Source organism: Xiphophorus hellerii, chromosome 12, assembly GCF_003331165.1.
Source record: "Xiphophorus hellerii strain 12219 chromosome 12, Xiphophorus_hellerii-4.1, whole genome shotgun sequence".
Classification (NCBI taxonomy): Eukaryota; Metazoa; Chordata; class Actinopteri; order Cyprinodontiformes; family Poeciliidae; genus Xiphophorus; species Xiphophorus hellerii.
In genome coordinates, this window is record NC_045683.1 from 17,464,568 (window position 1) to 17,481,102 (window position 16,535).

General features: G+C 38.3%; 1 protein-coding gene across 2 annotated transcripts; it reads left to right on the forward strand.

Annotated features, from left to right (window-relative positions):
• The first annotated feature begins 5,529 nt into the window (after positions 1-5,529).
• foxn4 (forkhead box N4) lies at positions 5,530-16,304 on the forward strand. Of its 2 annotated transcripts, none has more exons than XM_032577978.1 (10): positions 5,530-6,344; positions 6,886-6,991; positions 8,969-9,135; positions 11,733-11,845; positions 11,930-12,040; positions 13,185-13,312; positions 13,391-13,487; positions 13,592-13,799; positions 13,883-14,275; positions 15,135-16,304. In XM_032577978.1, the coding sequence occupies exons 2-10, from the start codon at positions 6,912-6,914 to the stop codon at positions 15,383-15,385; spliced, it is 1,548 nt and encodes a 515-aa protein (XP_032433869.1). In that variant the 5' UTR covers positions 5,530-6,344; positions 6,886-6,911; the 3' UTR covers positions 15,386-16,304. The 2 variants fall into 2 exon arrangements, with proteins under 2 accessions (XP_032433869.1, XP_032433870.1); XM_032577979.1 differs by having other exon boundaries at positions 11,930-12,010.
• Positions 16,305-16,535: the final 231 nt, after the last annotated feature.

The window sequence follows — 16,535 nt, forward strand, 5'->3', positions numbered from 1 at the left end:
TCCGGGAAGCTTTGAGTCAATTGACTGTAATGGATGAGCAGTTGAGTGTTCAGCATAATAAATAATTCAGTCTCTACTCGAGAAAAGTTGTCAAGGTTACTTCTGCCATTGCCCCACCTCTCCTCCGCCCCGTCAATGCTTGTCCAATCTTAACAAGCTTTGTGCTACCCACTGGGCTCTGATTCAGCACGAGACCCAGCAAATCCAATTACACAGGAGTCAGAGAGGTTGATTTTCCCATTATAGATTCCATGCTGAGAATGAGAGCTGATGATAACACTCAAATCACTCCACTGCTGCTCCCTTATGCTTTCCTCCTTTGCATTTTGTGTCTATTTTATTGTTTTCCTCTTTTTATTTCTCCATATCTTCCTATCTAATACATTTCTTCTTGAAACTATTTTCTCTTCGCTTTTCTTTGGATGCATTGTCTTTTTATAGTGCAATAATTTAATATTTCAAGGTGTAACAAAGGTTGGGGCCCATCATCACTTTAGCCCCAAAGTGATGAGTCAGTCAGATTATTTTATAACTCACCTAACAAAAGTTTAGTCTTACTAAAAAAAAAAAAAAACTAAAAAGTAATTGGATTGTTAAAATTTTGGTTTCATAAAAAACATAATTAAGTTTGACTTTTCATGCCATGCCTAGACAAGAAATCTATGCATGGCCACCACAAAAATTAAGTTTGCCACATATAAACTAACAAAAAATTCTTTACGCAACTGCATTATCTGTGAAAAATAGAAGTTTTGCACCACCTTCACCCTTCAAGACACTGGCACTGCCTCAAAGCGGAGCCTTTGGAGTTGACACAAGCTCCCAAAGGTCAATTCTGCTGACCTTCGTAAAGATCCAATAAAGGGATTCTGGACAGCGGGATTGAAAAGTGCAGCTTTCAATCCAACAAAGTCATCTGTTGTGTGGGAGAGACAAAGAAGGAGATGAGACATGCAGAGACATTATTCATAAAGCACTTGATGGTATATTAAAAAATCCTGTGGCTAAGTTTCGTTTTAGCTCAGACACAAAAGAATTCCAATTGTAGCATGGTGGTGGTGGCATCATGCTTTGGGAGTGTTTTTCTTTTTCAGAAACCGTGAGGTTAGTCAGAGGTGATGGGAAGGTAAATGGACAGACAAACTGTTAGATACAGAAAAGTGCTTGACACTGAAATGGAGGTTTACCTGCACCCCAAACATACAACCAAACAAGAAATAAAATACTTTTCCGGACTATAGAGCGCACCTCACTATAAACCGAACCCACAAAGCTTTCTTTAAAAACTGGAAACATACAAGTATAAGCCGCACCGGGCTATAAGCCGCTGGTATCTCCGCCACTCACGGTTTTCCACAAGTACCCTCTGCCAGATCAATAACCTTCAACTTAAAAGCTGCATCATATAAATTTCTTCGTGTGTTTCCATGATGAGCGGGAATGAGTTTGAAAGCATTTCTCCGTCCTAGGGTTAGGGTTAGGGTTAGTCTGCTAGTCTGCTGCTAGCATGTGTTTGTTCTAAATGATAAGCAGCGCTTTCTTCTTTGATTTCCAATTTTGACTACCAATGATTCACTTCCTGCTGAAGAGCCCCCTGGCGGTTGAAGAAAAGTCCACAGAAAAGCTGCACCGGGCTATAAGCTGCATGGTTCAAAATGTGGGGAAAAAATAGTAGCTTATAGTCCGAAAAATATGGTACTGGGAATCATTGTCAAAATTTTAAAGTTTATATTCATAGTCAGTCCAGGTTCACCAAACATTAGCTGTTTGGCGAACAGGAACGAGCAAAACCATCTGTTTGTAGATGTGGAAAGTCGGTAGAAACAGACCCCCAAATATTGCATTAATAAAGTTGTTCTACAAAGTTTTGTTTCAGGAAGGCTGAATACAAGCGCATGTTGCACAATCCATATTTAAATAATGCTTGAATGATGCATGACTTTGTCTAATCTGGACTACCTCATAAAATCCATTGAAGTTTGTTGTAATGTGACAAAAGGGGTAAAAGAACAATATACAGTGAGAATGCTTTACCAGCACCACAGAATCTGATACTTTGGTGACAAGTAACAACATTAATAATAATGGCGCAGCTTCCCTCTCATATAATCAACCACCTGTTTCCTGTCCAGTAATCACTCTCCTCAATATTTAAGTCTCTCTGTTTCTGTCATTTCCTGCTGAATTCATCCATTCATCCATGGTCTGTTACTTTGCTCATGTCATCGACCGTTTCTCTGCCTGTAATTCATACCCTGATCTTTGTAGGTTTCATTTTTTTCCACGGCAAATTGAAAACAAGGAACATATCAGACTAAGAGTGATTCAAAGCCTTCGCTCCTGGTGTTTAGCCATGCCTTGTCTGAAGAACTGCAGGAAGTTAAAGAGATGGATCTACTCTGCATGGAGTAATAAAAAACAGTGGAATGTGGACAGCAGGTAAGGATAGACTCCTGGTTATGTCAATTCACAAGTCACCCACTGAGTCCCTGCATGTTACAGCTGACTCCAGTGAACAGCAGCTCACAATGACTGACGTTACAGACCCCTGAGTTAAGCACTGACACTAAATGAATACAAAAGGAAGTGGAGAAATTAGTTAGTCATCAGCTGAACACCACTGAGAAAACCCAAAACATATAAATTCACTGAAATACAAAATAAGATAAGTGATAACTTACAACTACTTACTTACAACTGAACTCAAAATCCTTTAATGATGACAAGTAGAGGCCGTGTGTGAATTTGCATTATAATCCAAGAAAAAATAGAAGGTTTATATGAAGTCAACAGACGGTGTGCTTACTTTTGATGTGGCTGAAATGAAGAGTATTTGAGGTTAAACTTGACAGGTGTTTTTATTATTAGTTATATTGCTTACTTCCTCTCTGAAGGTCTGTAAACTTCAAACTGTACCGAAAGATATCAGATTTCCTGATCTTTATAGAGTGGTTAGCAGTCTGGGTGCATATGCTTCTCTTTAGCTACATATGGCTGACAGCCTCCTCCTCTGTGAGGCCATTGGGTCACTCTAGGTGACGGGCTCTACTGGGGGACACTGTGTCTTTGCCCCGAGGCGATTAGAGGGCTGACTGACCTCGTTCTCAGAGGAGCTGGTGTGTTTTGAGTAAACATTTGGTGTGAGATGAAAACACTGGCTGCAAACACGGGCCAACCCTCAGCCGGTGATCCCATTGTTTCCCCATTACCCCAAAAGAGGCAAAAGAGATGAGAGCCACCACTCTGTTTATTCAGAGCTGCAGGGACTCCTCCTGCTCTGTAGAGGCTTCATTTATCCCAGAGCCAGGTCACTCTTTCAAATGTTTCCACAGGTCATCTCCAGACCTTCATAATCATAAAGATGTCATTAAATTAACAACTGATCTATTTTTACCAACATCACAGTTACAACGCATGGAGTAGGAGGACACATCATTTTATTAGTTAATTTGGGGGTGAAAAAAGACTTTAGCATAAGCCACAAAACCTTCTATGGTTAACTTACGTAGTTCAAATCTTACTCATTTGTAATTATTACAAAAAGTAGTTCAACATGTATTTTCACACAGTTCCAGGAACTTTAAAGAACTAAAAAACCAAGACACCGATGTCTATGAGAAGCAGTTTAAAGAAAATCCTGTGGCTAAAATAGAAAATGTTTCTGTCATAACAAAAGACAGAATCTTTCCATAATAATGGTCGGGTCTAGATTCATTTTACAACCTTGAACTTGATGGTACATGGTGCTGTCACAAGGGGAAAACTTAGGAACAAAATGCCTTCCTCAGTGGAGCCTTTGACCTCAAAATGTAGGGAAGGGACACATTATTGAAGACCTAGAAGCTTAAATTAAAAATGTTTCTTGTGTTCAATTAATTTGATTCATCAAAGCTTACCTGGTGAAATAAAATTTAAAAAAATAAGGACATACAGATTTGCATGAATACGTCCACCCTTTTTCGCTGGCTCACAACTGGCAGGTACTTTTGATGGAAAATATTTAACTGTGATAATATCCAATTTTCCACCTTTAATGTGACATATTTGCTGTACAAACCAGATGAAAAATAAACAAATCTGTTGGAAAGAAAATGTAAAACAAAAATAACAGCAACAACTTGTTTGCATATTAATTTTCACATTTTGCCACATAACCAAACTGTGTTTCAATTGGGTTTTATGTGAAAGATCAGCAAAAAGATGCATTTATTTGACTTTTATAGCTTGCACTTTGCAACTTTGTCACTAGAGGCCACTAAATACTAAATACTGTTCCGATAAGTTAAAAATAATATTTAAAACACCCATTAATATTTTTGCTCAAGAGCTATAAGTCAACCAGAACAAATACGGAGAGGAGTATTCAAACCTTTCAGCTCTACCTGGTCAGATTAACTCACCTTTACAGATCCTGATCTGAATGAAAGGGTCAGCCAATAACCGCTGGAGATAGACGTCACACTGCTTGCCTTACACTAAATCTAAAAAGCAAACGGACTAAATTCACACTTAGGTGGAAATGTCATGTCTCTGTCTTTAAATAAACATTAAAATAAATATACATTAAAAAAAAAACTAGTTTCCACAGTCAATACCGATATGCCCTTCATTATCAATCAACAAATCACTGTGGATGAGTGGAGCTCTGTTATTGTGACCACCACCAGCTGCTCCTTGCTCTTCACACAGGGGTCACACTGTCAACTACAATTACACCAGTATCATCATCATCATCATCATCATCATCATCATCATCATCATCATCCATCCGGCGAATCAGTTTTATTTTTCTCCACTAAGTTGAGGAAGCAGCCTGTTCCAACATCACAACCCCGCGGGCTTTAGGACCTACTGGATCCCCTCTCTGAGGACGGTCTTGTTTTTGTCCGTTACCTTCATGCATGTAATCATTGATTGTGCCTATTGTGACAGGCCATCTGTAGGGTCCCATGGGACTGATACTGCCGATAGTGCGGTCTATCCTTAATTTCCAAGTCACAGTTTAACCTCCAACTGGTTTCATATTTTCACCTGCATTAAAAGTCCAAACCAGCTGCACCCTACGGCTGTTTTATAGGATTTTACAGATTGATTTATTTGTCCGCTATTTATTCTGGTTTACTCTAAAGCAGAACAAATTTTAAAAATGTTGGAGCAAGATTTCATGCTTGATGTTGAATAATAATAATAATAATAATAATAATAATAATAATAATAATAATAATAATAATAAAGCTCTATATTGTCAGATTAACCTAGAAATCCTAACGGCGTGTTTTTGTTTCTTTTATAAATATATAAATATAATAAATCACCATAATAATAAAGAAAAAATATACTTTAATTTCGTAACTGCTACAAACTTTTCAAAACATAAGACAATCCATTACATTTTTTAAACACCCTGTTTTGTATTGCAGACTGGTCTGAGCTTTTTGCCGCCTCCCGCTGCAGCAGCCCACCCTGCCCCCTGCCCTCCCTTTACCCGCCTCCCGGGCTCCTTTTTCCCACTGCTGAGAGGAGCAGGACGCGGCCTCTGCGGCGGGAAGCAAATAATCTACAAGCACTTCCTCAAAGGAGGAGAAATTAAAGAAGAGGAAAAAAGTTCACACTCATATACACAGATGCTACCACAAGTTGCAGCAATTCCGAGCGCAGCGAAGTAACTCCAGGGAATAAACAGGAGAGGAGGAGCACCACGTATACTTAATGATTAGCTGTTTTTATTTTTATTTTTATGAGGATCTCTTTTTCTTGTCTGGGTCATCTATTTCAAAATAAAATCCAACTTACCTACAAAAACTCAGCAGGTTTAAGGACTACAGTGATGCTTTTTTTTTTTACTACTGAGACGCACCTGTGCGCCACTGATGAGACAAGCGTAAAGGTAATGAGAAAAACGGGGAAACCTGTATGAAGATGCGCGAACTCCTCCAGTTAGTCTTTCATCTGAAAGGACCGAGCCTTTATTATGAATTACTGTCTGAAAACTAACGCAGAAAACGTGATTTTGACAGTTTGGAGCTGGATGTTCAATAGGAAGCGCGCACCAGTTGCCCGTAGGATATAAAAAAAAGTGAACATCAGACCTGATTTTCTAAACCTGCAGGTAAAGTTCTGGATGCTGACAGACTGTGCAATAACAGCTGTGAAACTCGGGGATCCTCCTGCCTCCGGGCAACAAGAGCGCTCTGCTCAGGTCTCTACTGCGCATGTCAGAGTGCTGGACAGCTCCAGAGAGGGAAATTTAAAAACGGCTCTTGGAGGAATCAAGTCCAACACAGTGGGATACAGTAGAGGGGCTCAGGACCAGCTCACACAACCTTCAATATAAACCAAAACAGGTAGGACTATTCAAGCGATGTTTCTAAGTATCTAAGTATAGTGGAATATTTAGATGAGGTTATTTTATTAACTTCAAATATTTTTAGAGTTAAACTTCATCTCCTTATTGCAAGAAAAATGTTATTCAATGAAGAACAAAAGAAAATACACATTTTTATTGCATGTTTAGAGAATGGCAGCTATGAAGTCATATGTAAGCACAGGCAGTCTGTGTTTTGTGTGGAAATAAAGGTGGAATTAGAAAGCAGTTGAGATTTAACTGCAAAAACAAAAAACATTTATGCAAACAGAAATGTTGTTAAAAAGATTGCCATTTTTACATTTTTTCATTGTAACATTTTTTTCATTCCTATTTCAGTATTTTATTTTCTGTTGCCTTTTGGGGATTTTTATATACGCTGTGAAACATATTTTTAATGTTCATGCACTGATCACTGATCATCATTGCATTGGACAGTGCAATGATGAGTACATCTACATAGCTAGTTTTTTTAAAAATGTAAATTATGAGTGTAAATAATTGTATGTATTGTGCTGCAGCAAAAGGCTACAACACATCCCAGGAAATGATAGAAGGTGGAATAACTTCCAGGATGTCAGGAATAATTGACAATGCTGGGCATCATCCGTCACCACAGGACTACAGGTATTATTTCTTTAAATAGTAAAACATATTTCAATATGAAAATATGTAAGGAGATTTTATGAAACAAACTCTTTTGTGGTAGAAATTATTCCAATCCACAATGTTAAAACAAGTGTTAGATGGACAGCTCTTTTTCTGTTTGAAGGGGTTCCATGAAAAGAAGAGAAGCAAGAAAAAAAAAATCCAGAAGAATAAATGATTTTCACTCTGAATAGATCTGTCAGAAACCATCAGCTCTGTTTACACTCCTGCTGTCTGCGCACGGAGAGCCTGAGCCTCTGGGCTGCCCGGCTCAGGGGGAGATGGGGCGCTCTGGGTCACCAGTGTGCACAAGTGGTTCCCAATTAGAAAAGAAGGAGCAGGGGTGGGGGTGTGCTGTTGCAGTGAAGGAGGAGGGCCAATATTTAGAGTTGTTGAACTCAGAGGTAAGGTTAGGATGAGACATGGAAACACCAGCTAAATTTTTTGCATCAGTGAGCAATTTCCATGCTCTGCTAGGGACAGACGGGGTGTGAGAACATCCCTAATTTGTCAACTGTTGAATGGTTTCTATTATTACATATTCATCTGTTGTAGTAAAGGATATTTTTGAATGCAAAGAATGGAAGATTGACTTGTAAATGTATAATTAGGACTTGGATTAATTAATTTTGTCACCTTTTATTAAAATTAAAAGTAAAAATAAATCACCTGTGAGGAAAAAAAAAGTGAAATAAAGAAAATTATGGGAACAAAAAAGTGATCTGGGATGTGAACTACCAGCGTCTTAGATGTCTGGTGGTGATTCCTGGCATCAATGATGTCAACTAAGACAGTCAACACATTAGACCTGACCTAAAACTACATTTACGCCCCCCGTCTCCCTGCCTGAGGCCCGTTGAGCTCGCCGTTAGTGTAGGGTGATGGTGGGGGGTTGGGAAACGGGGGGTCCCGTGCGGATAGGGGCTGGAAAGGGACAGGGAAGCAGATGGCATCCTATTTGTCCCTCTTATGTGAGGGCTGTCATTCCAGCAGATTAATGCAAGGGACTGAGTAAAGAAAAGAAATGACAGAGACAATCAAGGAAGGCTTCAGGGAAGACAATGGAGACACGTGCCACTGGGCAGATTTGTCGTTTGGGACACAATAGGTGATCATTTTTCAATAGATGGGGCCAACTGTTTCAGGCAACATGTGCCGCCGTCCCATGTTTCAAATGATCTCATGTGTTGTTTACTTATGATTCAGCCAATGGGTGAGGCAAGTCCGTGGTCACCTGACACAGGACTGTTTTTTTTTTTCTTATTTGAAGATATGCTGGGTGTCTAGATGTAGAGGGGGTGGTGTACTGCCACACTGTCCACAGACCCACGAGGTAACCGAATTGTCTGTGTTGTCATAGAGACTCAAACTGCAGAACATTGTGTGTTTGCTGCGAAAGCTGAAGAGGACTCAAGAGGATTCCTCTCCTTTCATTTCTTCTCTTCAAGCCTTTCCATTTAAAAAGACGTAAACTGTAGGCCAACTGGTTGAGCAAAAATAAAAATCAATTTAGATGATAATTTATCAAAGAATTTGTAAAATCATTCCTTTAAAAATATTAAAAGTAGAAGCAAACAAAAAAACCGATTGAATGTGCAGGTCAAAACAAATAAACAAGCAAGTCCACATGGTTAATAAAATCACAGAACTTTATTCGCTGAATAAAAAAAGCTGATTTAACTCCCTTATTGTTGATTAAGACTGTCACTTCTAAATAACCCTTGTGTTTAATCTTCTTACGCTTAATCCTGAATTGCTAAAACAGAGCTCTGCTCAGCAGCTTTCATCCCCGTCTCTCCTTGTTAAAACCCTTCAGATGGTTTTGTCTGTCAGAGATAAAAATGCTCCATCCGAGTGTTTAGATTTAAACTGCCCTTCTGATCTAAGTGTGCCTGAACTGACAGCCATGTTAACCCCGCAAAGCTCATTCCCATCCCCCTCTCTCCTCACTTGAAGGCTTCTGACCACGGACCCCTCCCAGCTGAGGGTGGAGGACCTCCCTGGGGACCTGCAGTCCCTGTCATGGCTCACTTCGGTGGACATGCCCAGGGTACAGCAGATGGCTGATGGCAGAGGCCACAGCAACGGGCCCTCCCAGGGCAGTCTGCTGGAGCAACAGACAGGTGAGGGGACAACATTTCAAAACTGCACCAGCTCTCTGATTGGAGAAATCACAGATTTATTCTCATGGATTAGTTTTATGTTATTGGCTCCCAAACACATCAAAACTTTATACCTTGGATTGGTATTCATCCTTCTTTAATTGGACACCTCCAAATAAAATCTACTGTAGTTGCCCTAATTAGTAGATAAAGTCCATTTATGTACATTTTTATCTCAATATAAATCCAACTATCTCTGAAGTTCTTTAGAGAACAGCGGATAAATATCATATTGAAGACTAAGGAACACAGCAGACAGGCCAGGGAGAAAGTTGTAGAGAAGTTAAAAGCACAAGAGGAGGGGAAACATTATGCCGCCTTTCAATATCTCATAAAGCATTTTTCACCATCAGTCATTCAAAAATGACTGTGGCACAACTGTGAGCCAATCAAGACACTGGCATTTACCTAAATACACAGGCAGGATAAGGAGAGCAGGAAGCACAGAAGCAGCACACCCTGGAGGAGCTGCAGATATACACAGCTTAGGTGGAAGACTGTATCGGCTGCGCTAGTACTGGTGATCTACTCCATAAATCACATGCAAAATGCAATGTGTGGAAGAAAACTAAGCCGGCACATCACTGAATAGACACTGTGCCAGCAGGAAAAGCTGTGGTAACAGTATCATGCTGTGGGAGGGACAAAATGGAGTTGCTTGGAGTTGATGGAAAGAACGACAAAGGTCAACAGAGGTCAGGCCTGGAGGAAAGGCAGTTTGTGATGGCAAAAGGCCTAAGGCTGCAGCAGACATTCACCTACCAATAGAACAAAAAGACAAAAATATACAACCACAGTAGAATAGCTAAGTTAAAAGTTTTTTCATGTGTTAGGTTTCAATTAAAGCCCAGACCTAAATCTATTTGAGAAACTGTGGCAAGACTTCAAAATACATGTTCAGAGTTGCTCTCCACCCAGTACGAATGAAGTTGAGCTAATAACAAAAAAGTTCAAGAGAACGAACAAAGATTTCTTAAACTATGAAGTTGCTGGAAACATACCCTAACAAACTAGCTATTTTTGCAGCAAAACATGATTCAAAGTTCTGAGTCAGGAGCGCAGAACATAAATGGTCACTTTTCATATTTTCAGTTTTGTGAACATAGTTTCATTTCACTCAAACTTCAGATTTATGTACCGTCTTCCACAAGAAATGCAAATAAAATAGACTGAAGTTTTAACTTGACAAAATATGAAATAATTCAACCGTAAGATCCGACAAAACTGTAGTTTGTATTTCTGGAATTACTCTGCATCATTAAAGTTAATTATTTTTAATAGATTTACATTAAAATGAATACTTTTGCATAGTTTCCTCTAACTTTCTTTTAATCATTTAAATTGCTGTATTTGTGATCAAAAGCCAGCTTCCAAAGTGCTCTTTTAGTTTTCATCTTTTTTGGACAATGCCTGCCTTTTACCCACTTTCTGCCAAGTCCTTTAGTGTTCACCTGAAGATTACGCATATTGGACAGGTCATCTGTAAAGCATGAGAAACAATGACAACCTGAGGACCAAAGAAGTGACACTGAAAATAAAACTATCTGAACCTAGAGAACAGGGTCTAAAAGATAATATTTTTTAAAAATAAGAAAAAAAAAATCCATCATAGACCTGACGATCCTTTCTAAAATGTGGAAATAATTTTTTTGATATTACAATACTAGTTCAGGAGTTAACTAAACAGTGTTATTCTTGTATTTTGGTTAAATATTTAACTGAACCACTGAAAACACAATTGTCTGTGTGACTGATTGACATGTACAAGTTGCTTTCAAGAAATAGTTAATCCTGCAAGTATATCAGACATTTACGCTAAACTAAATACCAATACATCTAAAAAAAATTTTGAATATTGTGTACAAGTCCAGTATTTCTTACCAGTCATCTCATAAAGTAAGATGCATAAATTACATAGAATCTTTAATTACAATGTTACAATTTTATGCAATATCATAATTCTGTTAGATTTACTGCTAATAAAAAAAAACGTTTTTTCTGAAAATGGTGAATATAAAATGGTAAAAGTAAAAAAGAAAACAATGTCGAGATAAACTTTGAAGTATTCAAAGAGAAAGGATCAAGAGTACTTTTAAGATTTTTATCTGATTAAACAAAAGTTACTTTTTAACCTCTTGCTATTTTGTATTTATTGACTCCATGAACAAGTTAGAACTTGGTGTTCTTTCAAGTTTGATTAAGTGTGTAAAATAGATTTGATGAGATACAAATACCCAACAATAAAGCAGCAACATTGGATTTTAAGGTCAGAGTTTTGCATTTTACAGGAGCTGTTTTTTTGTTCATTTTTGTTTACTTATTATGTTTTAATAATAGAAAACTCAACATTGACGGAGCCAAATTTCTCTTAAACTATACTTTTAAAATGTCTATAAGTGTGTTGGTTCTTGGAAGACTTTGTTTTAGCTGTGCAGCTGTTTCAGAAGTTTGAGAACAGTCATATTGCAGCGTCTAACTACAAAGAGAACAAGCAGCTGGATGCAAAGACGCACTTTTGGAGACAGTTTTCTGAATGTTTGTGTTCTGGTTCTGTGCAGCTCAACTGAACAGCATGACGATACCAGTGAGCCAGAGCTCCATGCTGCACCTTCAGAGTAACATGCAGCACAGCCCCCTGGGAATAAGTATTATCAACACCCACAGTGGAAGTGTGAGTAATGACAGCCCGACAAGATATGTGTTATTAATCATGGTGCATAGTTGGATTAAAAATGTGCCTGCATTTGATTCACAGATGTCTCCTTTCTCCATGAATGGACTGCCTTCCCCAGGATATCAGTGTCCTACCTCAGTGTACCAGCCTGCATCCCAACAGGTGTACTCTCTAACCCAAACCGGTCAACAGGTGACACTCTATGAATGCACAATTTTAAAGATGCGTAATAATGTTAGCAAAATAAGCATCACACACTTCAGTGATTGTAAAAATATTGTGTAATGAGGCCCATTGAAATTTTATGGATGCTCATAACATTCAAAGCAATCATCAAATACAAATAATTAGATGACGTCTACAAATGAGGCTATGTTTAATAAGTGAAGTGACACATAAAAGCAAAGTATTGGATACTCCAATAAGAGTATCCAATACTCCATCCAAAGTGTGATAAGAAATGATCGTGCCTTATGACACCTTCTCTACATCTTCTGTATGTAAAAGCTAGTCATATTCAGTGCTTTGGTGTGATTTTCTACTCATCCAGTCACACAAATCTTAAACATTATGGGTTTCTCTTCTATGCACTGCAGTCTTTAGGTTGTTTATTGTATGTTTAATTGAATTCATTCTCTCTCACCTGACTACATTGTCCAAGTATTTCAAAGTTTTTTTTCATATGTTTAGCCACAATCTTCAAACATGCTAAACCTAACTTTTTCTTCAGTCGTGGAGTCTTGTGCAGTGAACAAAAGTTGAAGCCGTTGTGATTGAGTGCATTACTTATTATTAAAAAAACAAGAAAAAACTGCTAAGTCAAAAAAATAAACTCTTGTCACTTATCTGTTGGAGTCTGTCAGAAATCTTACAAGGAGCACTATGTTGAACTTAAATAATTTTCCTGCAGCTTCAGGGTTATGGTACCAATACACTGTAGTATTCAGACATTAATATGCGAGTAATCAATGGAATCAGTGTGTTTATGATGCCTTTTTAGAGACTATCAATTCAGACTAAACCAGCTGATACTGATGGGCATTGATAGGACACGAGGCTGCTTTCTGAACACCAGACAACTTCAGCCGGCTCTTGACTTTTTATGCTTTTTTTGCATAAAAAGTGTTATGTGCTTCTTCATGTGTATCCCTCTGTTGTACATGCTTTTAGGAACTAAATTGCTTTTGCTTTTTTTTAATGTATGAAAAACTTGGGTTGCTACCAAAATACAGTCAAATTAGAAAGATATCTACAGAGACAAATATTAATATTTTCAATAACTATTTCCCCATCACATGACAAAATGACAGCTTCTTTATACTTTCCTCTGTTTTAGTGCTCAGCTGGTGGACTTTATAGCAATGTTTCTTTCAACAACCAAAGTCTGTTCACCCAGCCTCGTCTGGCCCCACAAGAACAGGAGCTTCAGCCCAAGTCTTTCCCCAAGCCAATTTACTCCTACAGGTGGACACACACAAAAATAGTCTTTTTATTCGTCTGATCTGCTTTGAACAAAACTCAACTCATGTTATTTTCTTCCAGCTGTCTGATCGCCATGGCTTTAAAGAACAGTAAAACTGGGAGCCTTCCAGTTAGTGAGATCTATAGCTTTATGAAGGAACACTTTCCATATTTCAAGGTTTGATTTTCTTCAAATTACAGATAAACATGGAGTGAAAATAAGGAACTGTGATGCTCAAGTGATGAGTGTGGCTGATTGTATGATATGTTGGTTCTTAACAGACTGCACCTGATGGATGGAAGAATTCAGTCCGACACAACCTGTCCTTAAATAAATGCTTTGAGAAGGTGGAGAACAAAACGAGCAGCTCTTCCCGTAAGGGCTGCCTGTGGGCACTGAACCCTGCCAAAATTGACAAGATGGAGGAAGAGATGCAGAAGTGGAAACGTAAAGATCTCCCAGCTATTCGCCGCAGCATGGCTAACCCAGGTCAGAAAAATATTTGGTGAAATTTTGAAGTTCAAATGTGATGCTTTTGACTAAGTCTGACAGTCGATTCTGCTTTCCTGCAGACGAACTGGACAAACTGATCACCGACCGCCCAGAAAACTGCAGACGGAAGCCTCTAGAGCCCGGAATGACCCGGCTGGCCGGCTGTACAACTGGTCTCCCGCTGCCGGTCCCGACCCAGATGCAGCCTCAACCCATAGTCACCCTGTCTCTGCCGTGTTTGCCCATGCACCAGCACCACCAGCTTCAAGCTCAGCTCCATGCTCAGGCTCGCCTGGGCCCCATGTCCCCGGCCCCAGCCCAGACGCCCCCCCTGCACACGGTCCCTGACCTCTCCCACAGTCCGCTCACCCAGCAGCCCAGCAAGCCTCCTGATGATTTTTACAGTGTGCAGAGCGACACGAACACAGAGGTGGACGCACTGGACCCGAGCATCATGGACTTTGCTTTTCAAGGTAAACAGACCTGCTGTATGGAAACCGTTTCCCAACAAAAGACACTGCTGTCTTAATATCGTAACACAAATCATTGCATTAAAGTATCATTAAGTTGATTTATTTCTGATTATTTAATCAAAACTGGAAATGCGATAAATATTATTTTGAGATTTAAAGTAATTAAAAGCATAATTTAAATATTAATAAGAAAGAAATGATTGAAATTTGTATTTCCTGCATGTAAAAAGAATGATATGTGATTTTCAGAATACCATATTGCATTAACACATACTGTTATTAAATTAATCCTTCCTTAAAATATTTAAAAACAAACATTAAAATAATCATAGGTACAATGTTGGGGAATATATTCAATGTTATTTATTACAATCACAAAATTATTAGAAATTTATTTAAGAGATTATTTGTGGAGATAGTGGTACTTTTGGCCCTTGACAGTTTAAAAACTGTTTTCTTTTACATATTTATGCATCCTCACAAGTGCTGCCTGGTTAAAATATTGACACATCTCAAAAGAAATGGCTTTTAAAACAGATTATATATATTGCCAAAATCAAGACATCCTTACAAAAGATGTTCATTTATTATGAATTAAACAGAGACTATATCAGTTGAACATTTATTTCTTCTTTATCATTAAAAAAATGTTTTTTTAAATTTCAGAATCCTTTAAATTTAACATTGTAGTAATTTGACTACCTTTGCAAAACATTGTGTTCCAGTCATCTACCAATAAAGTTTGTTTTAATTTCAAATGATTTGAAATCAGTTATTAAAGAAGTATCTATGTAGGTGTTAGATATCAGCAAACAAATAAGTGTTGTTGATTAACTTCACTGACATCTATGTTTTTTAGGTAATCTGTGGGAAGAAATGAAAGATGACAGCTTTAACCTGGATGCCTTGGGCACCTTCAGTAACTCCCCTCTGCGACTATCAGACTGTGACTTGGGATCGGTGAGCCTCCCTCCGGCCTCCAGCGGAGGGAGCGTGCCGCTGTCAGATGTGCAAGTAACGGGGCTGTACGCCTCCTACACCTCACAGGATCCCCTGACCTCCCAGTACATGGCCAGCCAACCCACCAGCAAACCCATCGCCCTGCTTTAAAGAAGCCAAACTAATTCCTAAAAGATTTTTAAATGATTTTCTCTGATTTGTTGGGGTTTTTCTTTCCACCTTTCTTTTGGACGCCAACTGAAGAAGTTTGATTTCTTCTGAAGAAGTGAACGTTCTGGGAACCTGGAGAGAAACATTTTATTCAACAAGAGAACAGCTTTTTAGGAACTAAAACCACATATAAATGGTGACCTGAAGATGAAATATGTCAGACCTAAAATCTTTAGTTTTGCCAAGCAAATACTGAAAAACCTGTTTAAGGACAAAGACTGTGTGGAGAGCTGCAAGTACATGAGCTTTTACCCGTACCTCTATCATTCTCCTTTCTGTGATGTAGATCAAAAACGCTTGTCTGTTGTATTGTGCTAGACCTTATTGCTGTGTTTTATTTATATTTATAAAAGACAACTGGAGAAAGTGAAGCCTATCAATCTTTTGCTGCACATATTTAATTGTTTGAAGTTGGTGTTAGCCACATCATTCCAAAACACCCAGTAAGCCGGCTTTTAGTCACCGCTCCTCCACACATCACTATTAACAAGCCTGGAGGAAAGATGTCTGCTTTGCTGTTTGACGTGATCATAATAAAAAATGGACAAAAATAAGCCAATTTGTATTTAAACACATTTATGATATTGGACTGAAAAACATCCTCAGGTAAAAAGCCAGAATCAGGAAGAGCTCAAAAACATCAAAAAGTAATGTGAGGGCTGATTTTTGATTAGAGTAACAGCAAGTCAGCTTGTGGAGTTGAGGATCTAATCTGGCAATTAATGTTTACTACCAACAAAACTTGATTTTATCAATAGAGATACCACTCCAAAAATAAAATAAATGTTCAGGAGCCTTCACAATGACACACCTTTGACATGTAATGGTGCATCTTAATAAATTTGGTTATTATTGAAAAGTTTTTTATTTGTGTTATTCAGTTTGAACAACCAAACTAATATATTTTTTACATACAGTGGCATATTTTAAACATTTATTTCTGCTCATTTTGATTACGGGAATTACAATTAAAAGTTCATTTAAAAATTATAATGTTAAATAAGTCCAACACAACAATTTAAATCAGAAATGTCTATCTGTTGAAATCTATGTGGTTGGGGCTCCTTTTGAATGAATTACTGCAACTTTC